The sequence below is a fragment of the Lepidochelys olivacea genome (genome assembly GCF_965140295.1).
Source record: "Lepidochelys olivacea isolate rLepOli2 genome assembly, chromosome: 24".
NCBI lineage: Eukaryota > Metazoa > Chordata > Testudines > Cheloniidae > Lepidochelys > Lepidochelys olivacea.
This window is the reverse complement of record NC_140434.1, coordinates 7,705,188-7,732,335: the sequence shown is the minus strand read 5'-3', so window position 1 is coordinate 7,732,335 and position 27,148 is coordinate 7,705,188. Positions and strand designations below refer to the sequence as shown.

Sequence of the window (27,148 nt, the reverse complement as noted above, 5' to 3'; positions counted from 1 at the left end):
GAGTGGTGTTCCCAGTGTCCAAGTCCTAGGCACAATCCCATGTGCCACTACCCAGCTAGGTCTAAATCCACCCCAGAAATGCTGCTTTCCCAAGAGCAGGCCACCAGCCACTTTCAAGTTCACACTGTTCTGCAGGGTGGGGGTTTTATTTTTTAAGAAACACATCCATTGCTTTCAACAGCAGACAGGTTTTTTTACAACACAAATAGGTCAGAGAGAGGAGGACAGATCTCGCCTTTCTGCTGAACTCCTTGGTCTTCTGCTTGAACTCCAACATTGGTTCACTCCCCCAGGGCCTTACCAGCATGTTCAGCAATAGCACGGGGAAATCCCAAGAAGGTTCCTGCAGTGGATGATCTACCCCTAGTGCCTCTAAAATGCTGCCCTTCATTGTCATTATTTCAACAAGAGGGCACCAATTCTAACTAGTTGCCTAGTTTTGGGGGGGATGGGGGATTTGACATGGCAGACTTGTGTGCAGTAGAGGCTGGCTGCAGGATGGCAAAGCAGGGGACCCTTCTGTACTGCCTGCCTTGTGTGTTTCATGCCTGAATTGAGCTGTCATGATGACAGGTATTAAGTCTCTCTCAGCTAGCTGAATACCTGATCGTGGAGGCACCCCACCAAGGCAGAGAGCCATCCCAGCCCTCTGCACAACGCCAAGCCACCCCTTCTGTGAGCCTGATCATGTTGTGGTCCGTGCACCTGCAGGCATATTTTTCAAGTGAACCGGGCAGCTCCAAGTTACTGGCACCAGCTTTATAACAGCTACAATGACAAACATGGTGTAATTAAAACAGCTCCCACTGAAATACAGTACATCACCCTCCCAGACAAAAGGTAGTGCAGGGAGGGTAGGGACCAGGCCTGTGGCTGAGAATCAACTTTTTCCTGGCTCAGAAGCAGAGCTGTGGGGAATCCAGGGCCAGCAGCCCCTGTCCTTCATTGTGCGGGCACCAGCATGGCTAGAGCAGCCTGCCGCGGCATTCGATAGCTCCACAGCAGCACAGGAGTTCCTTGCCCTCCACGCTGCCCACCTCGTAGTTATAATCCCAGGTCAGCTCAGTCCCGGCTCGTATCCTCCTGAGAAGAAAGGGAAGTGAGCATGTTACTTAACTAGCAGAAGGGGATGCAGTTGCTGGCCTCAAGGAAGTCTGTGCATCTCGGCCAGCAGACACAGGGCAAAGCTTATGCCTGTTGATCGGTGAGATCCGTGCCTTGGCAGTGCCACCAGCCTCAGCGGAACAGAAGCATTTCACAAGCTTTACAAGGAAGAAGCCCATGTGACAAAGAGGTGGGTGGGGAGAGGGCAGCGTAGCCAGCGGCTATGGACCAAGACTGTTTCCCTGCTACTGCCAGACCACCACAGGGGTGCTGTAGTTGCTCTTTTTGGGAAGACCAGAAAGCGAAGGCTGGTCCAGTACATTTCGTTATAGGATTCAGAGGCAGGACAGCCTAGTGGTTAGAGCCTTAACCTGCGACCCAAGAAACCTGGGTTCAATTCCTTGTTCTGCCAGGTCCTAGAGACCATTCTGGGCCTCAGTCCTCATCTGTACAAGAGGCATAAAAGCCCTGTTCTACCTCCTTAAAGATCTGAGGTGCTCATATGCTACAGTAATCAAGGCCACAGAAGTACTTGAGAGATTAAGCTTCACGATCTGTGAAAGGTGCAATGTCACTATTTCACCAACGATTAACTGGCCGCACCTTTTTCCCCAGAAGCGCGGAGAACTTGCAGCTCCCAGTTACTTTGGCAAGAGCTGGTACTGCAGGCCCTGGGGGGAAGACTTTCAAAGGCAGATGGGTGCCTAAACTGCACCTTGTGACTTTGAAAGTCTCTCCACGAGCCACTTGCCCAAGCTCACAATAAGCCAGGGACTGAGCTAGGAAAAGAAACCAGAAGCCCTGATTCCCCAAGACCACATTAGAATCCTCATGGCACAAGCCAAGTACAACTTCTGAAGAGGTCTTGCCTCCTGGTGAAGTTTTCAACCTCCTGAACCATCAGGAACTAAAAAGCAACCAGCGGCACCAGCAGCAGCCCGACAGCCAACAAAACCCCTCAGCATCAGATCACTTACTTGCTAGCGAAGAAGGCAACCCAAGGGAAACGGAGATCATGCGTGTCCACAAAAACATTCTGCACAAACAGATTGGGGCTGCAGCTATGCTGTAAAGGGACAAGAGAAGCCACTTTATGAACAGGCACTTGTGGCAGGCAGGGAACAAGCAGGCTGTGGGATACAGTGTTTTTAAACAGGTAGATCAGTAAGTAAGTCACTGAGTCCGATTTAAGCCCACTGAAATAGGGGTTACTATTTTCTTACCACACGCACTACATGGAATAAGTGCTAAGCTATAGCTTTAGTAGCTGCGTGTATGTCACACAACCGCACTTCGCATCCGTCTTCAACTCTTGCATTTCCATCCCCCACCCAACAGCAAGAGCAAATGCGCTCCACTATGGAGCAGCTGCTTTGACAGGTTTCACTTCCTTGCTAAGCAGGTCTAGAGTCGAGCACAGAGCGACAAACAGAACCCCGTACAAACCCAAAGCAGACAAGCTGCAGGTTAATGTTCACCTTTAAATCACAGAACTAGAGGGCTGGGTGGGACCTGGAGAGGTGAAGTCCAGCACCCTGCACTGGGACAGCTCAGTAACGGATGTTTGAAGCGACACCGAACTCAGTTCGGTCCCTAGTGGATAGGTGTTGACTTAATAGCCACCAGAACTGGCAGTCACTGGTCTCCCACCTAACCATGTCAGCCGGAGGAGGAAACCCTCCGCGACAGGGCTGAAGTTCGAAGCACGGCAAATGGGGAACTTGCTTCAGACCCACAAGGCTACCTAAGAGAAGTGAAACTCCTGTGCAACATTTGCTCAAATCAAACAGAAGCCGAGAGCCAGACAGCACTGTTGATGCTCCGAGAGGACACATGCAGCACTGCCTAGGAGAGCACGCAAGAACAGGGAACTCACATTGAGGTAACGGCCGAGGTTCCCTTCGAGTTTGGCATCGATGATATAGCAGGACTCTTCGCCGTCATAAAACTGGCGGGTGTTTTTGCGCACGAGCATGTTCTCCCCCTTGTCAGCTGATGCCATATTGGTCGACTTTATGGCAATCCCGTGAGTCGATTTAAGGGCAAAACCTCGTGTGGACTTCACTGCCACTTGCCTTTTAATGGGACCTGCCAAACCAGAGAAATCATCACCGCAAGGTTTCCTCTCACTTTCTTAAAGGGATCGAAGACAGTGATAGTACTTTAGCTGAAATCAGTTCAACTCAATCAGCGCTGCCTGCTAACAAACTGTCCTGTTTCAGCCAAGACTCAAACCATTCAGGATTCAGCTTCTAGAGCTGGGACAAAAATCCTGAATCCTCTCTGAAGCTGGGACCCAGGGATCCTGGAATCCCTGCTCAACGCCAGTCCATGCCCAGAAATCCACAGAAAAATAAATCGCTCTCTTTCTTCAGAATCTCAGGCTTAAAGTTTTCCAGACTGAGGAGTAATTTTGGGTGCCCATTGTGAGGGGCCTGATTTTCAGGAAGGGCCGAGCACCTACCTGAAGTCAGGTCCCTTTAAAGTGTCTCAAGTTGGGCACCCAAAACCAGTCACTTTGAGAAACTTTAGCCCTCAATTAGAATTTAGTCTGTAGTCAGCTGCACTGGGACCAGCGTAACATGTAGAAACGGCTGTTCTGCCCCGGGCACTGGAGACACATTTGTCATCATGTTAGCAACACCTCCTATTGCTTCTGAACAGTTTCTTCTCCTGCATCTGCCCTCTGTACAGAGCTCCCTGTTCAATCCCATTAGCCCTTCGCCAAATGCCCCTGCTGCACCTACCTAGCCCGGAAGAGGAATTCTTTTTATCATCAATGTCCTCTTCCTCGGAGCCAGAGGAAATCGTCTGGATGTCATCACTATCATTCGTGTTGCCCTGCGCTTGTCCTGCTGCCGGCTGGCCATTCTCCCCCTCGCTGTCCGTGCTACTTGACAGTGTCAGCACATCCTGGAAACAGGCACGTGTACCAGCGTCTCAGAGGGGTTGCAATGCAGGCCAAAAGCATCATTTTACCTTCTCCAGCATGCTGCTAAAGCCTCAGAGAGTATTAATTCCCCTTTTTCCAAGGAGCTGTGCTTAAATATTGTGCCTTTCTATAGAACCTTTCAGCAACTATCAAAGCCCTTTCATTCATTAAAGCTTCCGATACCCTTGGGAAGTCATTTTAAATACACACACGAAAAAGGCAGGAACAGAACCCTGGGTCCTGGAACCCTGATGAACAGGCCTAGAGTCTTCAGAAAAATTTCTATAGCAACTTTTGGCTTGAAGACTATTTGGACAGGAAGGATTTTAGCCACCTCTGAGGTGGTACGTGGCAGCTAACAGCACAAAGCAGCACTACAGTCCACAGTTTATTAAATGGGAAAAGAATAATGTTCAGGTTGAAACTGCAGGGGGAACATCAGAGAGGCTGGTTAGTAACTCCAAGGTGGAATTTGACCAGAACACTGGGAGGTAACATGCCTCCCCTCGCTGCGTGAAATAAGTTCTTTAATGACCACTAATGGTCAGAAGTTTGGTTTCATCAACTTTTATAATAGCAACAAGGGCTGATTTGATTAGCTTCCTTTTTTATGTTCTGCAATTATGAGTTAATGATGCAAAAAAAGTGTTTTGATTTAAAAAACCCCAAATTCAGTGCATAATGTTGTGTGTGTCATATATTTCATACAAAGAGCTAAGGATCACAGAACACAAGTGGTTGTCGTGCAGCCTGGAGTGAACGATCTCTTACAAAAAGAAATAAGTGCCAAGATCCATCCACGCTCGCTGGAATTGTGAGAGATCAACCACATGGGATAGGTCTATCTGACCCAAACAGATGCTCAGTGTCCTAGGGGAAGGCATAAGGAAACCTACGGTCCCTCTCAATGTGCCCTAGGGACAATTCCTTCTTAACACTAATTCTGGCAATCATCTGAACACCACGCATGGAAGAGTCCCCACAGCGGAATCCCTCACCCCATTTAGACTAAGTCACTACAGCTGCTTTACCATAGTGAGCCAGAGCCTTCAAAACCCAAATACAGGTGCCTGCAATTCAAAGCAAACCCTGGAAAGATGTAATCACAAGGAACTAGCAATCATAATCCACTGGACTGGGAGCTGGCTCTTAATCAGGCTGGAGCATGTAAAGCTCGAGTTTAAAGAGAGCCTCACACCGCCTGCCGTTTTGCAGTGCAAACCAAAAAGCCCACAAGGCACAGGCCAGTCTTCAAAGATCAGGCCCTAAAGCACGATTCTTACGTCAGCCGCTTGCTGGGGAGGAGCCAAGTGCCTTTTGCTCTGATGCATGATCGTCTTGCTTGGTGGCCTCCGGATCCCCTCGAGTTTCATAGGGCTTGGATTATAGCCATACACCTTGCCTGTCTCAGATGCCCTGGAGGGGGCAAGAACAAAATAAGTCACGCACGCCGCTTCCTAGCCATCTCCCCCACCTGTCCTAGGGATACTCGGAAACACAGTGATGCCCAGGAGAGCTTCTAACATAGAACTGGAGAAGGTAAGAGACGCTCACAGCTGACTGTATAACTTGCTAATCTACCCAGTCCAGTTCCACGGCCTAACATGCAAGGGCTTAACCAGCCTCGGTAGTAATGCAGCAGCTTTCCCGGCCCCCTCTGTTGGCATGGAGCTGGTTTCTCACTCATCTACCATGGACCTCCCTCACTGGCTGTACACAGAGGCTAGCTTAATTACCGGGGAGGCATCTACATGCGACAGTGATTGTGTCAGTAAAGATACCCAGAGAGCACTGGTAAACTGCAACGTTTCACTCAAATTCAAATATTTCAACACTTACAGCGAAAGCTTGTTTGGCTCTTCAGATTCCTACAAAGTGAAAAAAGTAAGAGACAGTTAACACCTCTTCTGCAGGCTGCATTTCGCTTTCTGTGAATATAGATCTAGCATCTCAGAGACTTGAAGTACTGTAACCCACTAGCCATAAGACCCAGGTGCTATAAACAGAGACTCTTCTGGGGACTGGTTTCCACCGGATATACTCATCTGGGGCTTTCCAGCCTTCTACAAGGGCTTAATTTTCAATCTCATTTCCATAAAGTCCACTGACGCTGCTCAGCACAGGTTTGGGCCTTAAGGGATTAAGTATCTTACAATAGGACACTTCACCTTCCCTTAGGAGACTATTCCACGATGCAACAGATCAAACTGTTAAGTCTTCCCTGCATTCTTCCCCTTCTTAATGTCATCCATTCCTTCGAGTAATAGCCCTTGGATCACTCCAATCCCTCAGTGCTTCTACCCTTCCTGTTAGTTGCCGCTTGGCCAAGTAATTAGGTATTATGCAAATTAGCACTTGGGTCTTTTGATACTTCTCTACTCAATGCTGCAATTCCCTTGAACAAGTTTAACGTGTATGCTGTAGGAAGGATGATCTAGCACAGGGGTTCTCATCCTTTTTCTGAGGCCCCATATGCAATAACTGGTTTTCTGCATATAAAAGCCAGGGCCGGTGTTAGGGGGTAGCAAGCAGGGCAACTGTCTGGGGCCTTATGCCACAGGGGCCCCCATGAAGCTACATTGCTCAGGCTTCGGCTTCAGCCCTGGGTGGCAGGGCTCAGGCCTGGGCTTCAACCCTATGCAGCTGGCCCTGCTTGGCAGCCCCCTTGAAACCTGCTCAGGGCCCCCCCAGGAGGCCTAAGACCCCTAATTGAGAACCACTGATCTAGCAGAGGGGGCACTGACCTGGGACTGAAGTCTTGGGTTCTATTTCTGGCTCAGTGACAGCCTCCCTGTTTGACCCTGGGCATGTCACTTGCCTTCTCTGCGCCTGTTTTCCCACGCATGCAATCAGGAGAATGCTTCCCTACTTCACAGATACCAAGGCGAGGCCGGCTGTACAAAATGGCACTGTAGCCTAGCTGAACACAGCCTTGGGATCCAGGAATGCTACATGGCATGGCTGGTCCAGGCATTCCCCTCCTCTGCACCTCATCTATAAAGAGGGGTGCTGATGCTCCATCTCCCCAGAGACTGGGAATGCCATGTACTTAGAGCATCACCACATCAGCCTCTCTCTTACCTCCTTCTTCTGCATCTTTGAGTCTGCATCCAAGCCAAAGGCCTCCTTGCCCCCAAGCCCAGAAGTGGAGGGCTTCTCTCGGTCACCCAGGACTTCCACTTTGCCTGCCTTGACCTCGCTGGCCTCGGTCATCTTGAACGAGGAGGCACTATCATTGTCCTGGAAGCTGTCCGACATGCTGTTGGAGCTCAGCCATGAGGCCACTTTGTTTTTGGAGGTCTCCTCAGACACGGGTAGTTTGCAGGCGGCGGTCACAGCGACCTCGTCATGGCTGATCTGCCTGGTGAGGCCGGAGTCCTTGGAGGCTGTCTCAGACAGGCCATTCTCCTTCTGGCCCCGGGTCTGCCGGCGGGTAGCATAGCTGCGCCACACCGAGCTGGTGCTGAAATCCTCGTCCTTACAGAAGTTGTCATCAGAGCTGTCCTCGTTGGACTCATCCTGCTCCTCGGTGCCGGTGTTCTCTTCCTCTTCATCCTTCAGGTCCACGCCACTGCTGTCGGAGGAGCACTTGGCATCGCTTTCGTAGCCCTCCTTGAAGTTCTCCACGCTCTCAATGTGATCCAGGTTGGCGAAGTACTCATCCCCCATCTCCAGCCCTTCTTTGTCGGCAAAGTCGTCCGTCAGGATTTTCCCTGGAAAACGAGCGCGGCATGAACTTTAGTGGGTGTGTTACCCCTTCAAAAAGAAACAGGCCTGGGTCTACTCCCAAGCTATGCTCTGAAAACAAAGCAGGCTATGCCTGTGGCTAAGGCAAGGAGGGTTAAAACAGCTTGGTGTGCCTGAGATGACCCTCGTTGACCCCCAAATCAGGGAGCTGAAAGTATAACAACAGCTGAGTAAGGCCGGTGGAAAGTTTTCCACTGAAGCTATTTTTCATTGGATAATTGGATTTGGACTCAAGAATTTAAGTGAAAAAAAAAAAAAAAAAAGGCGTCTGGCTTCCATGGAAAAATTCAACTTTGCTAAAAAAAAAAAACAAACACCAGAAAACAGAACTTTTAATCTGAAATGCCACCACGAGGCCTCATGGGAGCTGCAGTTCAGGACCTTCATGTCCCTATTTTCCTCTACATGCTGGGATCCCCAGAGGGACTACATCTCCCACAATGCAAGCACAAGCAAAAGGAGGGCCCATAGTGTGTCATGGAAAATAGTACAGCCAGGAAGCCCAGCCCACAGAGAGTGAGGGCTCTGAGGCACTGGGGCAGCATTTCCAATCTGCCCTACTGCGGACCTTCCCCGGCAGGTCACTGAAACAAGCTGTAAAGCCAGCAGGGAGAACAGCAGCCCTGTTTAAGGCCCTTTTTTTGTTTTGTTAAACCTACTGCACTTTCATGACTGCATGAAAGCCCTACCCAGCCAGGGACGCTTGGAAGAGAGGACTGATTAGCCAGAGTGTCCAGTCTCTACACTGGCGATGACATCTGGAGTCACGTAGGCCAAGAACACAAGTTCGTATAAGAAACTAGCACTGAAGCAACATCAACACTCAATTATTGGCAACCCAGTGCTCGATTGTTTAAACAAACAGGAAGCAGGTAGCTATATCTGTGCAATGCTGCTGAATTAATGCCGCAAGGGAAGCCTTCGCTCTAGGCAAATGCTTCACTTTTCAATACTGGCATCGCAGTCACCATGGTTTCTGTATTTCCTTGTTTACGGGGAAAGGCAGGGATGAAACTGCAATGCATCCTTAAATGAGTTTAATATGCACGCGAGGAGGTCTGTGACAATTCTGTTCACGTCTGAAGTTCTGTAAAAAGAAAACCGAATGCCGGTGTCATTTTACATAAATATTTGTTTTGTTTAAGAAAGGGTAATTTAGGATTTCTGTGACCGTTGGCGATAGCAGCCCAGTCTAGTAGGAGCAGACATTTCATAAGACAGATCTGTGTTAGTCGTGCCCGATTTTAACCAAAGGACTTCCAGGTGGATATTCAGTACCACTGCGGCATGGCACCTGTACCTGCATAGATGCAGACGAAAGAGCCCTTGGCAATATCATCAAGGCAGCGGATTCCCCAGCCTTTGTTCTGAGTCTTGAATAGCTGGAGTCTGACTTGGAGTCCATGTTGTACCAAGCGATTGGTGCACATGTTTGTGTTGCATTTGCATCTCTTGTTACATTCATAGACTCTGGGGAAGGGAAAGCAGATGGTTATTGCTGCAAGTTTCAAAGCCCAGACTGAGCTCTTAAAATCCCCCCAAACAGAGGAGAGACTAGGCCACTCCATTTGCCTGGTTTCCTTTTGAATCTTGCCATGTTACATTAGCACTGCCTGGGTTTTGTGCATGTGATATTTTGACAAATGGGGAAATCCCAGCTTTCCACTCTAGAGGGCGCATAGCATTGGTACTGCTTGTTACAAAAACTGATATAAAACCCACTCAGGGCAGTTTTCCCAGCTGAAGAGCACTGGACCTATCCCTGTTAGAGGTAGAAGTGGACAGAAGTCCAGACATAACCCTGCATCTGAAGTGTGCTTTTGCTGTGTAGAGAAAAAAATTCATTCAAAGTAAATCGCTTGCCATAAGAAGTGAGTGATTTCTAGTGACGTACTGGGGGATTTGACACACCCCATGTAATAAGGCTGGATCGCTGTAGACTGAAATAATGCATAATTACTTTGGTGCAGAAGCCCCCTGCTTTCTCCAATGCGTTTGTGTTACTAATACAAATAAATACATAAATCAACAGTACATTGAAAATTCAGGGACAGCATTACTATAAAAATAAACCTTAACTGCAGTTGACCAGTCGGTCCTCTACAATTTAGCAACTCTTCTACGGTACCCGAGTGCCTTCCATTAGAGCATTAAGCAATGTGACAGACGGCTCCCACTGATTGCATTCACCACATTCAGCAACATTTCAGTTCTGCAGTGAATCTGAAGCGGTCACAGAATATCCAGCCGGCTGCATTTGAGTGCCACAGAAGCTGAACCCCTCCCTGGTGCCATGTCTAGGACCAATTTGCCATGGAGCCTTAGCAATATCTTGGACTTGAACAGTCAAATCATCAGAGGTGCTCAAAGTGCTTCCCAGCTAATTTCATTTTGCAAGAACACATGAAAGGAAGAATTGCACTACCCCCACCTGGCAAGTGGGGAAGTTTCTTAGAGGCAGGACGGTGCACTGGTTATGACACTGGGACTCAGGAGACCCAGCTTCAATTCCCTGTTTCATCACAGACTTCCTGTGCAACTAGGTGCAAGTCACGTAAGCCTGTGCCTCAGTTTCCCCATCTGTAAAATAGGAATCATGTAATGCCCTATTTGTTGGGTGGGGTTTTTTGTTTTTTTTTGGTTGAGAATAGCTACATTAAAATTGTGAGGTATTCAGTAACTACAGCGATGAGAGTCAGGCATGGATTGTCAAATGCCAGGGAAAGCGGAAGCGGAAGCCAGGAACACAACCCAGGAGTTCCGACGTGCATGACTAGCTCTCCAATACGTTGTCAGATTGACCATACTGGTCTCAGAAATCCAGCTTAACAAAAGCACAGCGCCACTCTACTCACCCTGTTGGGAGGCATTCCTCCAGCCTCTTGTGCTGGTAGCCAGAATTGGGGTTGATCTGCCCACCGGGGGTGCAGCCTGTTGCTTGGACTGTCAGCTGGTGGCAGGCACATTTAGATCTGAAGGTCACAAAGCCCCCCCAAAGAAGTCACACCTTTCAAGTCACATACAAGTGACGGGGTATGAACATTTGGGACTCTCTGCCAAGGGCAGGACTCTTGCTATACAGTGTTACAGCGGGTCACTTTGAGCCCCCCCTCCTCCCCTCAAACTTACTCTGATGGCAGGTTACCTTCAAACATTGGCTTGCAACAGAGCCCCTGTCCTGCTGCACAGGCTCAGATGACTTGAGCCACACTGCAGAGCCAACCTTTACCCCAAACTTTTAACATTGCTTCCCCAAAGGAGCTGCGGTGGCAGGACACTAGCCAAGAGCAATCCTGAGGCAGTGGGATCTGTGCCATAATCTGAGACCTTGGTATGTGCAAAAGAAATTAGAACAAGCAAAATGCTATTGTGGGAACCCCCCACTCCATCAGCGGGGGCCACCAACCCTAACTTGCATCCGCACCAGGGGAAACGATTTTTGAGACAATCGGAAGAAACAGGTGGATTTTCGAATACTTGGGAATCGGCTGAGAAACGGTAACTTAAGTCTCAACCTTACGAGAGCAGTGTTACTGACACACTTTTATAGAGCATTCCTGCTGCTGCAGCGAGTTGGGAGGCTCAAGCCAAGTACCCCAGAACTGGGGACAGTGTTCTCCATGGGGAGCCCTGGCCTCTGAGATTTGCTTCCTTACCACCCCCCACATACTATGTGCAACCGAGCCAGGAGCTGGTAACATTCAGGCCACGCAGCAAGGCCTATTTGCAGAGTCTTTCCTCAACGTGTGGCCCAGAGATGTGAGGAACTGCACAGAGTCACCTACTTGTCTCGGCAGCCGTCTTTACAGTCGCAGCCCACGAGGAACTCCCAGCCGGTGTTGATATAGACTCCTTTCCCCGGGATGCGCTCCTTGCTATAAGCCACCTGTGGAGGAGGGGTAGTGTCTATCTCATTGACGCAGGACAGCGGCACGTCCTCCTTGCCTTTGGTGATGTCTGCAATGTAGTAGAAGGGCTTGTAGGGCTGGAACTTGCGGTCCACCAGCACGTAGGGGTCTAGGCAGAACATCTCCAGGAAGAGGAAGTCACAGTCCGTCTCAAAGATGTAGCGCTCAATCTCCTGCATGGTACGCAGGCACAGCCCACACGGCGTCTTGTAGATGACGTGGAAGCCCATCTTGCGGTTGACGCGGCGGCGGGCAGTCATGCGCCGGAAGTCGTAGAGAAGCGGGATGAGAAGGGGGTTCTTGCTGCGGTACTGGTCGCTCCGGATGGGGCGGACCCGCGACAGGCAGGTGTAGCTGCAGACATGGGGCAGGTAAAAGAGCTTCTCCATCGGGGCCCGGTACGAGGGCTCATTGGGCACCCGATCCATCATGCCGTGAAATGGCTGCACCGCACTGCTGCCTGGCTGGCCACTGGAATAGCTTCCACTGGAGAGAGACAGACAGCAAAGAAGATACACTAAGGATCCTCCCCCCTGGAGAAAGGCAACACTAACAGCTTGATTTGGCACATGAAGCCCTCCTCAGAGACACCGTAAGATAGGCTCCCTAGGGAAGCACCACTGACTACACTGAGCAAAAAGCCACAGGGAATAGGGGGATGACCCTACGGTGGCTGAGGAGGGACAAGATTTTCAACTCTATACCAGGAGCTGGCTAGCACACCTGCACCATTGTAAAGAGAGAACAGGTCTTTTCATTATTAGTAATATCACAGCACTTAAGAGCCCTGGTCATGGACCAGAACCTAACGTGCTAGGCGCTGTACAAACAGCACATATTCTCATGTAAAATATGCACGAGCCTAGGGATTCTGCAGCATGCATGTTAAAGGGAAACCAGACTAGAGCTTGCTTACCGATATTGCTGGTTCACTGCAGCTTTCCCCATGGGAGGAGTTTCACTTAGGACAGGAGAAACAGGTGAAGAGTGTCCAGACCCCACAGAGCCAGGACGGAAGGACGTGCTTTTCTTGGCCACTTGCTTTCTGGACTGAGCCAGCTGACTTTCAGGGCTTCTATATAAAGGAAGAAGAACGGTGCACGATTTCAAGACTAGATGCTCTCATGAGTGGCAGGGGTTAACAAACAGAACCTGGCACCTAAAACACTATGAAAATTCATGATCCTGCCCCACACCGCAGCAGAGCTCAGCCCTCTACTGTCTGCCAGAAACAAACTCAAGAAAAGATTTTGTGTGATGGTATGATTCGTTCAACTCAATAGGATACATACACTGTAGGGATCCCAGGTTGAATATCAAAACTACATTTAAAAAATGTTGGCATGCAGGGGATTTCTGGGGAGTGGGGCAGGTGCTTGAGAATATTATACTAATTTCAGGCGTTTCAGAGAAACCTGGACAGCCGAAGATCCGTGGGCTGGCAGACTAAAAGCAGAGCCCTTGGAATCTGTATTGGGGGCACTTTTCAGCATCAGTGAGAAATTAAAAAGCGTTCCAGTTGTAATGCTCTCCTTACCATATCAGCTAGCAGCAAGAGTGAGGGGAATATAGGTCTCCTCTCTATATTGCTATTGAGCTGCATGAATCAATTACAAAAGGGAAGCCCAACTGCTGAGTGAAGTAGAACATCTATACTGGAAGATGCCAGGCGCTCAGAAGAGCAATTAAGTCTCATTCTTTGCAGAGATTATGGCAATTTCCAATCCAAATTACACACTGACTGACAGAACACACTACATGTGAAACCAACCATTGTATGTCAAACATTGGGGGGAAAGCGGGCAGAGGGGCTACATTTATATAAGACATTCTAAAATCCAGGACCAAGAGAAATGTTTGTGAACACTTAAATCCAGGGGGAAATGGCTTGAAGAAGAGATTGTTACCCTGCAGCACTTGCAATCCCAACACTGTGACATTGCATAAGAACCTGAAAGTGAAAGACTAGAAATCAAAACAAGACTAGGCAACGTCAGTAAACTAGGAGTACACAAAGACACGAAGGCAAAGATGCCATTCTTTCAGTTTTAATAATCTTAATCATAATCTTAAAAGTCTTTACTAGTAGGATTTTTTAACCCAACCATGCCCCTTTGAACAGCAGCAATACTCAAAGTACGGAGTCTGTTTTTAGTTTATACTAGAAGCTAACGTCTTTACAGCAGTTTGCTGCACTAAAGGCAAAGGGGCTTAGAACAATAGCTGTAGTCCGAACCACTTGTCTGCAACTATGTGCTTTGAAGACAGGATTTAAAAAAAAAAAAAAAAAAGATTTAAGATCCCAGAGTGTCTTGCAGCCACGGCAATGACTGTTCTATAACAGAAGCGTGCAGCTTGGACAGCTAGAGGGAGTCTGTATCTTGTAGTTTAGTGTAATAGACTTCTATCAGTCTACAGGTAGTGCTGCTGTCTATCATTCCTGTAGCCTCCTCAGTTAGAGTTACTTCAATGGCAGCAAAGTAGTTTCGATCTTGTCCTGAGGACGTGGCCCTGGGAGCGGAGAATGAGAAGCCAAACTCTGTGTTCTTCAAGGTGGAGAGGACACCACTTGGGAGTAGGACTCACCTTGGCAACGAAAAGAGGAAGAATGAAACTACAGCTTGGATTCATGAGCCTTGGGAAAGCATTAGGGTTAGAGTGGTGTGGAGGGGGCATTTACCAGTTGGCCACTACGTTCAGGGCAGAAGGCTTTGTATTACACTGGCTTTCGGGGCTACAGGCAGCAGCGCAGACTGGGTTACTTGCATGCTGCTACGTCTGGAAAGAATCTCGGGTATAATGCTCGACTTGCTGCACTGGTTCACTACAGCTCGGGCACTTCTTATCTCCCTTTTCCCCATGCAAAGCGGCACAGTCATAGCAGAAGACATGTAGGCAGGGTATCATGCGTCCATAAATTCTGATGGGAAATCCACAGTGGTGACAAAAGTGAACAGGGACAGTATCTTTTTCTCCTAGGAAGTTTATCTTGAAGTCCCAGTACACATGCTTTCTTGCATTCTCCAACCCACAATCTCCATTGCAATGTTGCTTCTCTCCTTCGTCAAGTCCTCCTCCGGCACTAGGCTGTGCCTCTGACCGTGTCCAAATCGTGCCTCTTGCGGCGGAAGCTGTGTGTTGGATTTTGTTGGAGATTGGCTTGATCAGGTCTGGTCCGTGACCATCAAGACCAACCAATGATTCTGAATTCTCAGGGCCTTGCAAGTCAGTGAGGTCCATGAGCCGGTCAGTCCAAGTTGAGGAATGCAAAGCAGCAGGGGGCCAATGCCTGGATCGTGACATGAGGGAGTAATTCAGAGAAGCAACAAACTTTGTAACTTGGAAATATATCAAGTGTGAAGCATTAGGATTGAACAAGGACAAGAAGCTTTACTCAATGGGTACTGTGCTGTCAGCCTCCCCGCCCCAAGATACTCATCAGCCTTTATCTACCGTCTCCCCACACTGGAATTAAAACAATTGTGCAACCAAGAAATAAGCCAAGTGATGGAAGAAACCCACATCAGAAGACTCCTTCCCACAGGAAGGGATGGAGCCAGTAACAACTAAGAACTGGAGATATTTGGTGCAGCAGAGAGAAAAAGCAGAGAATTAATAGGATACTTACTCCATCTCAGCAGGCTGTGGGGAAACAGATGGTGCAGCTAGAGACATTGCTTGGACTTGTTCTATAGGTTTAAACTGAGGACTGGTTCCTGTTAATTCTTGCGTGTACTGTACTACAGGCCCTTTGCTTCTCACAGCACCTGGAGGAAGAGAGAATCTCTACTTCAGCCAAAGATTGGTGCATTAATTAAACTACACGATATTGGGAGATTCCAGTTACCGCTCACAGAAAAATGTACAATTGAATTGCGAACAATTGTTAAACAATCCAATCTATTCTTTGGAAGGACTTCAGGCAGACAACCACAGCTCTGAATATCTAGCACATAGCAACGTTGCAGCTAGCGGGAGATGCGTAGACTCAAGAAAGGTTAAGTCCACATTAGCAAAGTTAAGACAGCAAGAATCCCATTTTCTAGTGCTGCAAGACACCGGTGTTGCCAATTCTCTCCAACAGACTGGACTCTTAATGCAACTAATTTCCTTGCCAAGTCTTTAAACTAGCGAATGATGGGCCAATCTTGTAGCCCTGATTTGGTCAAAGCTTCCATTGGAGTCCTGCCTGAGAAAGCAGTCTAGGTTCGTGCCCTGAGACAGACACTTGGGGGAGGGACATACCAACATTGGGACGAGTCCTCATCTGCCCTCCTTGTTTCTTTTCCAGAGTGGAGGCCGTGGAGGTTTTCATGCTGAACATAGGCTCCAGACGTGTGGAACCACGGTAAATCCATTCGCAGCGTTTGTCGTCCTGTGGCAGAGAGAACATTGTAACATTCACAGCATCTGTCTGAGATTCAAGACAAGAAGTGTGTGTTTAAGGGGACGTCAAGATTTGAAGTATACATTAAAAAAGTGCATGAATGTTTACGCTATGGAAACAGAGTATTAAAACGCAGAATTTAAAAACCATAGTGCACAGTGTGCTCTGAATCACACAACAGGACACGCAAGTCAAACGCGTGCAGACGAGCTGGTGCTCTAGAGACACTAGATGTACAATACAGAATAGAGAGGGTGAGATTTTTACAGCTAGAAAGGGAGGGTGCCAGCACTAGTTAGGAGACTCGTGCAAAGGAAAGGTAGAAGATGGCAAAGCTGGCAAAAGATACAGAAAGGACTGCGTTCTGAAGGGGAGGACTAGGCGCTTCCATTTAACGGATGGCCTTGCAGCTAACGCACTGGATTGGTACCCAGGAGACCTAGATTCTATTTCCAGCTCTGCCATCAACTCCTTGGGTGATGCCGGGCAAGTAATCTCCCTGAGTCTCCGTTCCAAGACCAATACTTTGTTGCCTTAAAAGGTGTTTGAAGGATAAATTGATTAGTGTTTACCACCAGGATTTCACATACTATGGAGCCCACACAATACCTAGATAAGCATGGAAAGAGACAGGAAATCAGGGAAGGGAGTTAAGCAGAGGGAGGGGTGGGGAACAGTAGTGTTACTTTCTGATAAGACTATCATTTAAGCTTCTAGTCAGTTTCACACCAGTTCTCTCACACTAGCACAGTGCTCTTATGTTTGGATTCAGGAGGCCACTGGGAGGAGTTTACAGTCAGTCAGAAAGAAGCCAAAACAAAGAACTTCCCATAGACCGTTAAAAAAGAAAAAACAAACTTGTATTGTCTATTTCAATTTGAACATACACATCTATCCGATACAGAGCCTAAAAATTAGACATTTTTAGGAGCACCTATGTGACCTAGGAGCCAAAGTCATTTTTGAAAATGGGACTTGAGTGCTTTGGAAAATTTGACCCACTCATTTTAAATATAAAAGTCTCTCAGGTGGCACCTCCAAGTCAACCTACAGCTATCAGACCATATTCCATGCAGAACAGAGGAACTGCCAGCCTGGATCAGAGCTGAGGCCCATTTAATCCAGTATCCCATTTCTAACCATGGTCAGTAACCAAAACACCTTTTAAGTCACTTCCCATGGCAAGGAAACTCATTTTGTCCAGCCTGACCTACTGGAGAAGGAAAGTCCTCAGCCCCTGATTGGAAACATCTCAGCAAAATAAACTCAACCTTCCCCCATTCTAGGGGTAGGGAATGCTTTCATACCAGGAAGAGGATTTTGACCAGACTGCCATCCACTTCCTCCACTCTGGATTTCCACCAGGTCCCTTCCCATTCTGTTTTAATCAGCTGGCCGCTCTTCAGCAATACCATGGGACGGTTTGGGTAAGCACTGATGTACTCCTCTATGAAATCACGACAGGAAACATCTTCTATGTCTTCCCAGGTCTTCTTTACTATTAGGAAAGGAAAAAAGGGGAGAAGGCTTTTACAAAGACCTTCTCCGCAGCCTCTCCAGTGATATTTCAGATGGATTTTAGTTAAAACAGGCAAGTGAACAAGGACAGTCTAAAAGACAATGAGGGATCATAATAGAGTGATTACTGTAGTGCAAATACTTGTAATCAAAAATAAATATAAAGTGAGCAATGTACACTTCGTATTCTGTGTTGTAATTTACATCAATATATTTGAAAAAGTAGAAAACATCCAAAAATATTTAAATAAAATGGTATTCTATTATTGTTTAACAGTGCGATTAATAGCGATTAATTATTTTAATCCCTTGACAGCCCTAGTAACATTTGATTGTTACGTTCTGCAGCTTCTCGTGCACAGCAAATCTTTCCAGGCAAAGTGTTTAATTCCAATGCTAGGACAGAACCCAGCTAGAGTCTTAGCAAAGCATAGAAGCTTGCAAACAAACAGAGAACTCACATGGCCTGCAGATTGGGTACAGCTCCGATTGAGTGACGTAAGAAGCATAGCCATCATCGAAGAAGATCAGGAACCTGGAAAATGTATTTAATACGGCTATGGAGCTGCCTTACGTGATGAGAGTAGTGTTCATGAATGTAGCTGAAGACCTCACCCACAGCCTGTTTGTATTACCATAGTGCCTCGGAGCCCAAGTCATAGCCCATTGTGCTAAGCACTGTACAGACACAGAACAAAGAGATGGCATCTGCTCGAGAGAGTTTACAATCAAAGTTATCTGATACTTCCACTTCCTCTCCATAGATCGGAACAGTGGAGATATCACACTACAAGGGAATCCTTCCCACTTAGCTGCAGGGGCTGTGGAAAGGAGAAGCAGCGCTTCCTTAAGAGAGGCTCCAAAGATACCTCAGCAGCAAGAAGCAACAGCAGGGCAGGGATCCCAGCCAGGACTTCTTCCCAGCCTTGGATATGAGCATGGCAGAGAGAGGATCCACCCTCCCATTCAACAGTAGAAAGCTCTCTGCCTCAAACCACAAGAAGCTGCAGCCACTCCCACAGACAGGGCTTACTCCCCAGAGGCAAAAAGCACTCCCCAGCAGCACTTCTGCACCCTTGAAACACTGACATCAGAGCTGTGCTCCACAACGGATCGATAGTCTTCAAGTGGCATCCCATACCTAAACAGAGCATGCACCCAGGAGGGAGGAGTTTATTTTCTGGGCAGTTCGGGTAAGCAGAGGGGCAGTTAGAAATAGTTTGTGTTTGCAGAGGAGGAGAGGAGAACAAAACCAAACAGGAACCAATCCCTGGAATCACTTTTTCTGGGGGCCGGGAGTATTGAGATTACAGGGGCTATGGATTTATAGAGTGGACCGTGGTAGCAGTTTAATGGTATACAGTAACACTACACAACAGTTTTAGGACAATAGCATCTAGTTGAAGTTATATTACAAAAAGATCACTGATCACCTATAGAATAAGTTGTATTTTCAATATAGCCTCTGAATGCAGTTAATTTTAGATAGGTTTCAGAGTAACAGCCGTGTTAGTCTGTATTCGCAAAAAGAAAAGGAGTACTTGTGGCACCTTAGAGACTAACCAATTTATTTGAGCATGAGCTTTCGTGAGCTACAGCTCATTTCATTGGATGCATATTGTGGAAAATACAGAAGATGGTTTTTATACACACAGACCACGAAAAAATGGATGTTAAAACCTTTTGTAGTGATAAACACCCATTTTTTCGTGGTCTGTGTGTTTAAAAAACATCTTCTGTATTTTCCACAGTATGCATCCGATGAAGTGAGCTGTAGCTCACGAAAGCTCATGCTCAAATAAATTGGTTAGTCTCTAAGGTGCCACAAGTACTCCTTTTCTTTTTGCGAATACAGACTAACACGGCTGTTACTCTGAAACCTGACACTTTTTGTTGTTGTTGTAGCAGTGTAGACATACCCTAACTCCTAGACCCTGTAGCAGGAGGGTCATGGCATTAGCAGGTGCGATTTGACTCTCTCAGAAGAAAGTTGCACACAGAATAGCAATTCTGACTGTGTGATTAGTGGGATGGGAATGCTTCTCAGGCGATTCAGCATCAAAGATCCAAACCACTTCACTAAAAAGCTGGTTCACCCAAATTCACAACAAGGTTTAGAATCTGAGACAAAGCCTCAACTTCACTATAGTCTTACTATTCTACATATACTGCCCCCGAGACTGGGACCACCACTATGGAGGAGAAGGTTGTTTAATACCTCAGTTTATTCTTCATGTTTGGCGTTTCGGCCACGATGCCAGCATAGAGCCAGACTTGATTCCCATCCTTGTATTTGGCCACAACCCGGCTTCCGACGTAGAGTTTCTCGGCAGAGGGATGATAGTCATACGCAATGTGATTGCCAGAAAGCAAACTCTTCCCTTTGTTGTCAAATTTCACTTTGAACTTCTTACCAGCACCTGAAAGGTGTTTTAAAGAGGGCTATGGTCAGTGAGAACCACATCACTTCACACTAACATCCCACTACCAAAAAGAACGTCAGATTAGATTATAAAGCAAGAAGTGACCATTGCAATCATCCAGTCTGACTTCCTGCATAAAACACAATCATGGGACTTCCCTGTATTAATTATCCTTTGAACTACAACATATCTTGCAGCAAAAACATCCATTCAAGTCTAAGAGCCAAGATAGAAACACTTAAGACGAGTTTAATTCAGAAGATTACTAGCAAGACCACATCATTTATCATCCCTAGTTAGAATATTTTGCATTTATCCAGTATCTTTTCATCCAATGATGTAAAAGCACCTACAACCGTTCAACCTTGGCACCCCAGTGAGACACTCAAGTATTATGCCCTTTTACACAGGGGGGAAAATGGCACAACAATTTGCCCCGCCATCTACTCCATGATAAAACAGGGACTAGAATGCAGGAAATCTTGACGAAACTCCTGTTTTAAATAGAGAGCCCATGTTACCTCCAAGTACTTTTGCAAATATTGGAACACACACTTATTCCATTACTACTGTTAGCTCAACTGCAGGAACAGTTCTAGTAGTAAAAACTAAACAGAAGTTTTGGGAAAACATAAACCCTCCTGCTTCAGACTATAAAGACAACCTCCAATGGGGGTCAGGAAGAAACTTTCCCTGGGGCCCGACTATCCCACATCTGCCTCCTGCAGCGTTTCTTGCATCTTCCTCTGAAGCAGCTGGTCAGTATCAGAGACAGGTCCCCTGAATAGAAGGACGAATATTCTGGTCTGGTATAGTAATTCCTATGTTCCTAACAGTGTAGTTCTGCCATCTCAAGGACACAAGTTCTTGAGAGGAAAGATACCAGAGTCTGGCCAACCCTGAGCTAAGCGATGCTAAAACAGAAGGTTCAGGTACCTTCCTCAACATCAGGTATTAGCAACAAGAAAACATTAAATAACCAGTAGATCGCCACCGATCTTTAGACTCCTTCTTACCCGAAGCAAGCTGCTCTGATCTACAGCTGGTGAGGAGAGCAAAGGACTATGTATTGAAACTCAAATATTTAATCTCTTAATCTGAAGGAAAGATAGGATGGCCCTAAGGATATGAAGAGCTCGGATATGGCGACATGTAGCAGCAGAAAACCTTAAGATAGCATTTCACTTGTAGGTGGCAAGTTCAAAACCAGGCCAGATGGGAGTGTAGTTGCCATGGCAACATACAATACGCTGGCCACTGCAAGTCAAATAAGATGGTAGTCCAAATCTAGTTGACAAGGCCACATGGCAGTAAACTGCACTGCTACTCCGCTTGCTGTACTTGTTCTGTGCACGGAAGATTGGCAATCTAGCACATGTTGGTCACTAAATTCACAATGACGCTTCGCATATTGCATTCACCTCGAGACACCACTGGCTAGTTTACAGCCAAGACTGTGGGACTCACTCACCTACTGCCTGGATTGCAATCAAAATTCCTTTGTGCCACGTCTTGGTCCTTTTCTTGCCTAGGATACGCATACCAACCACCAGGTCACCATCATTGCTGAGGTCACCCCCAGCGAGCGCAGAGCTCACCTGCTGGGATGCGCCAACAGAGCTCGGAGGAGAGGATAGCCCATCTGTCAAGGAGAGAACAAAAAAGAGAAGTCGAAATCATTTTTCAAAGCAAACTTCTTACTTGTGTAACCAAAAACCACTTCAGCTTAGAGCTGGACAAGCTAGAAACCTCATTAGCTTGCCACCATTTATGCTATTTCACTCAGCCTAAGCTAGTTAGTTTCACTTTCAGGTTCTCATGCTCCAGCTCAGTGATGTTTGGTTGGCAAACCCTGCAGGGTTAGGTGTAAACTAAGCCCTTTTAACAAAAAACACAGTGTTATGAAGTGTTGCTATTACTATTAGGGTTTGGAAAAGATTGTCAAGAGACAAAACCTAAACTTGGGGCATGAACCACCTGACAGTTCCTTCAAGCAGGCAATTAGCAAAGAAGAGACTATGGTCTTTCTGTAACATTCTAGAGATGGATTATTGCAATCCTCCCAATGACTTTCTATCTCAGAACAGCCTTGACCTGTCTTTGGTTGAGATAAAAGGCCTGGGCACATGGTTACGCCAGTAATGGGACAGCCCTCTCACTCTCTCACACACAAACACACCTTTTTGCAGGTCCTGGGCATTTGTTTTTTTGTTAACAGCTTCCATAAATTTCTGAACATCTTGGGCAGACTTCCTCATCGCAGCCATGGCTTCTCGAAGCTACAGGGAGGGAAGAAGGAGGTAAAAATGAAGATGCTTTTCAATATAAACTTTTTTTTTTTTTTTTTGAGGAGTTGCAACTTTAACATGATTCGTTTGTCCTATAAGTTTCTCAAGGCAGCAAAACTCAACAAAATGTAAGATTGGCAGCTCTCCAGAGCAAGGAGTACCTTTTTTAATGTTTGCCCAGTGCCTAGCACAACCGCACCCGGATTGTTACTTGTAATACAAGAACGCATTACAAAACAAGTCTTTTCCAACTCACCAGGGTCTGATCCTTTGAGATTCTGTTACTTGTTTCACCTATATTTAAATGAAAGAAAACAGAAAAAGCACTTGAAGCTTGGAACTGACGCTGGAAAAGAGTCTAAATCAGACCACAATCTCCTCCTGCCAAGACACCAAAGCAAATTGAAGGGGGCAGAGGAAAACATCCATTCCAAAAGGAGAAATATAATTTAGAGTATAATTCTTTTACAAATGTATTAGAAGATCCACTCTGTTAAGCCAAAGATTTACATTGGTCATTGGAGTGGGCCACTTAAGACAAGTTTCACAGTTCCCATGAAATCCAGCCACCTCTGAGGTGAAAGGCACCATTAAAGAGGGATAATTGGCACACAAGCGTTGCGGTCAACAGGCAAGGGAAAGTTTTGGGACGGAAGACCTGGACAGGCCTTAACTCTTAAGAGCTACAGAATGTTTACAATCTATGCAGGTCATCCAGAATCTTAACTTCCAAGGACTCTCCCAAGAAATACATGCACAGTAATCTTAATAAAAAGAACAGGAGGACTTGTGGCACCTTAGAGACTAATGAATTTATTTGAGCATAAGCTTTCATGGGCTACAGCCCACTTCATTGGATGCATAGAATGGAACATATGGTAAGAGGTGTGTGTGTGTGTGTATATATATATATATATATAAAAAATAATCACACACACACACAGAACATGAAAAGGTGGAAGTAGCCATGCCAACTGTAGAGGCTAATTAAGATGAGCTATTATCAGCAGGAGAAAAAAAAACTTTTGTAGTGATAGTCAAGATGGCCCATTAAGACAGTTGACAAGAAGGTGTGAGGATACTTAATATGGGGAAATAGATTCAATACGTGTAATGACCCAGCCACTCCCAGTCTCTATTGGAACTCATTTTATATACCTAAGAATGACTGGAGGGACATGCCAATCCTTCTAGGGTTAAAACGTGTAGTTCCAAGAAGTCCTGCTATTTCAAAACTGAGGCTTATACCATTAAGCCATCCCTCTTCCAACAGGGAGTCCTTATAAACAGAATCTCAGGATAACCGAGGGCCACAGCTTGAGCATGCACAACACCTAGTGATTTCAATGGGAGCTGAGTGCGCTCAGGATCTCAGCCCATGACCCAAATTTTGCCTCATTTTTTGAGGAGAGAGGATTCCCCAGGATCCCCTCCCATTTCATCCTTCTCCTTCCCCACCAGAAAGCTGTGCTTTGGGATGAGTTAACTGGCCCTTCTGGCTGTTGAGTGCTCGATGCAGCTTATCTGCACTACTCCTGAGACAGCAGGAGAATGGGGAGGGGGGGTTGTCATTTGAGAGCTTCCCAATTTAACTCCTTTCAATTCCAGGAACAAATGCACTGACCTCGCAAGAACCACTCTTTATTACACTTCCCACAGACTCCACAGGAGTCTCCATCTGGTCTCCACAGCCTGAGGAACAATAGTCCTAATGCATATTCTTGAGGATGTTCCTTCACCAACTCCTCATTCCCCTTCTTATTCTTTCCAGGGATACATTTTCATCTCCCCCACCCTTCACCAACCCACTCCCCAACATCATATGGAACACTGAACTGCGCTTCCAACCCGAATCAATACTCATAACATCGTCGTCATCCTCATCTGGGATTTCGATCACTTCCATCGGCTTGGAAGCTGAGTCCTCATCTTCAGAGCTGCTCTCACGATACTGAAGGCCCAGCTTGGAGTAGAGATCTTTTACCAGTATCTCGCATTTACCAATGGCTCTGCAGAGTATTGGGGGAAAAGAGGGGCAGAGAGAAAGCTCCAAGATGAGTACAGCTGTACCCCACCCCTCCCAGAAGGAGGAGAACGTTTTGCACAGCAGTACCTGCTACATTAAGAGGCTACTCAGCAGTTGCTGCCATCACTAGCACTAAGAAGAACTGTGACTTCACCTCAGTAAACAAACCATAATTAGGGGTTGGACAAACTTTAACCTGAAGGACTCAAAGCCACTACAGAACGTGGCTTTGCACGACATACACACAAACAGATACCGAACCATACAAAGTTAGTGAACACTTCCGAAAACTTGCCTACACATCACGCTGCAAAGTCAGTGGTAGAGATGGAAATAGAACCCGAGGGCTCGTCTACACTACCGCACGGGGTTGATCTAAGATGCACAACTTCAGCTACGTGAACAGCGTAGCTGAAGTTGAAGTACTTAGATCTACTTACCACGGTGTCTTTGCTGTGGTAAGTCGACAGCTGATGCTCTCCCATCGACTTTGCTTGCGCTCCTCCTTCTGGTGGAGTACCAGAGTCGACAGGAGAGTGGTCAGCAGTTGATATATCATGTCTATACGAGACTAGATGCGATAAATCAACCCCTGCTGGATCGATCACTGCCCACCGATCCGGACAAGGCCTGAGACCCAATTCCCTGTTCCAGAATGCTCCTTGCTACCTCCACTAACTCACTGTTCAACACAAAGCTGCCACTATAAGTGTGCCCACCTCGAAGCATCATTGAAGAGCTGGTCGACATATGCCACTTCTGCTTCTTTCTGTTCCACGCTCTTTTCCAGCTCTTCCAGCTGCTGTTTCCGCTGCTTCACACACTCAAACTTCTCCAGCTCCTCATCAATGAATTGCTGGAGCTCTTCCATAGAGATCCCCAACTCTTCCATCACTTCTTGCTGCAACTCTGTTACTTCCGGAGAATCCATTTTTGCTAAAACCAAAGCAATAAAGAAATATGAGACAACATGTAAGGTTTCAAGGTTTTCCTCACACACACTGTAAGCCACAGCCTATGTATTTTACAATTATATACTCTCCTGACTGTAGCAAAAGGCCTCATAAGCATATAAACATTAGAACATAAAAGCAGCCATAGTGGGTCAAACCAAAGGTCCATCTAGCCCAGTATCCTGTCTTCCAACAGTGGTCAATGCCAGGTGTCCCAGAGGGAATGAACAGAACAGGTAACCGTCAAGTGATCTATCCCCAACAGGTGCACATGAACTGGTGCTTAACTTGAGTTGACTGAATGTAAAGATGGAATCAATAAAATGTTCAACATAATTTAAAATATCATGCCTTCCTCTCGAAACAAGAAGCTACACAGAATATGACTATTCAGAATGCTGCTTCCAATACACCAGTGACAGAGTAAAAAGAAAAGGAGTACTTGTAGCACCTTAGAGACTAACCAATTTATTTGAGCATAAGCTTTCGTGAGCTACAGCTCACTTCATCGTATGCATCCAATGAAGTGAGCTGTAGCTCACGAAAGCTTATGCTCAAATAAATTGGTTAGTCTCTAAGGTGCCACAAGTACTCCTTTTCTTTTTGCGAATACAGACTAACACGGCTGTTACTCAGTAACAGAGTAGGAAGCAGGAACACAAAGCTAGTTTTTCCAGGTAATCTTGTTTTGTTTATACAGAACCTTTAAACTGACGCATCTACATTTTGGGTTGCTGGAAGTGGTTGTAAATGAATTAGGGGGCTGAGGGGCCCTAAAACATCTAGAATTTCAGTTTGGACAAATTCTCCAAGCCTTCTGAATTTTCAAAGTTTACACCTCACCATCCTTCCCCTAACAACCCCCAGCAATCCCCCTCGTAGCCATCTGAGACACTGCTGGGCTCGCTCCCATGCTAACACAAGTTCTACTTGCCTAACCAAAGAGAAAAAGATACCATAACCCTTCGGTTGGCATCCAATACCCCCGGCCTACGTACATGAAAATAACCCAAGACTGCTCCCTACGCATCCATCCATGTAGAGAACATGGATCATCACAACAGCATCTAGATACCGGCCCCCAGCTCCCCAGCCATCCCTCCATCCCAGAACACCTGTCTTTCCCCTATGCCATCCCACTTCCTTTGCCACTTCCTGGCTCCAGCCACCTTCTCATTACTTCCCTGACTCTCCTGCTTACCCCCTGGTCCCATGGCTCCGGCCTCCCCCCTGCAATCATCTTCTGGCTCCCCAGCTCTCCCCTCAACCCTTACCTCCAACCCCCTTGGCTCCCTAAGGTCATCTCCTCTCCAGGGCTCCTGGCTCCACCCCCACCATCTCCTGGCTCCCAGCCCTCCTTCCACTGACTCCCTTAAGCCATCTCCCGTCTTTTAGCCTCCCAGAGCCACCTCTTATGCGTCTACCACTCAACCAGCTCCACCCGCATGGCCCCCACTCCAGCCCCCCTCCCCCAGTCCCACTCCCTGGTCCCTGCCTCCCCCATCAGCCCCTGGCTCCCCAGAGCCGCCCAAGCCCCTTCCCCAACCCCGCGCCTCCAGAGACCATGTGCCCCGCCCCAGCGCGCCCCTGGATCCCCAGAACCCCCGCCTGACCTCCCCCACCGCCCCCCGGAACCCTCCCCACCGCCCCGCCTCCAGGGAACTCCCCCCCCCATCTTTCCCTTCCCACCCCCGGATCCTACAGCCCTCACCTCTCCCCGGGGGGGGGCACTGTTTTTGAGGAGCCGCCGCTGGGAGCGGACCGGATGGGACCTCACGACACTTCCGGCGACGGTAGCCCGCGAAGCTCAAGTCAGCTCCGATTGAGAGCGGGACGAGAGCACACGCGCGGATACTGCGCAT

The 27,148-nt window shown here is 47.2% G+C and overlaps 1 protein-coding gene across 5 annotated transcripts; it reads right to left on the bottom strand.

Moving 5' to 3' along the window:
- Window positions 1-111: 111 nt before the first annotated feature.
- SETDB1 (SET domain bifurcated histone lysine methyltransferase 1) lies at window positions 112-27,148 on the bottom strand (the record flags this gene model as incomplete). Of its 5 annotated transcripts, none has more annotated exons than XM_084613532.1 (22): window positions 112-1,083; window positions 2,082-2,170; window positions 2,981-3,192; window positions 3,852-4,017; window positions 5,320-5,452; window positions 5,876-5,904; window positions 7,118-7,749; window positions 9,084-9,253; window positions 10,639-10,755; window positions 11,569-12,177; window positions 12,608-12,766; window positions 15,320-15,458; window positions 15,937-16,066; window positions 17,386-17,576; window positions 18,058-18,131; window positions 19,815-20,016; window positions 21,491-21,661; window positions 22,199-22,298; window positions 22,564-22,601; window positions 24,144-24,316; window positions 25,053-25,269; window positions 26,998-27,148. In XM_084613532.1, the coding sequence occupies 22 exons, from the start codon at window positions 27,146-27,148 to the stop codon at window positions 966-968; spliced, it is 4,020 nt and encodes a 1,339-aa protein (XP_084469658.1). In that variant the 3' UTR covers window positions 112-965. The 5 variants fall into 5 exon arrangements, with proteins under 5 accessions (XP_084469658.1, XP_084469659.1, XP_084469660.1 ...); XM_084613533.1 differs by lacking the exon at window positions 26,998-27,148 and adding an exon at window positions 26,285-26,478; XM_084613534.1 differs by lacking the exon at window positions 26,998-27,148 and adding an exon at window positions 26,285-26,478 and having other exon boundaries at window positions 24,156-24,316.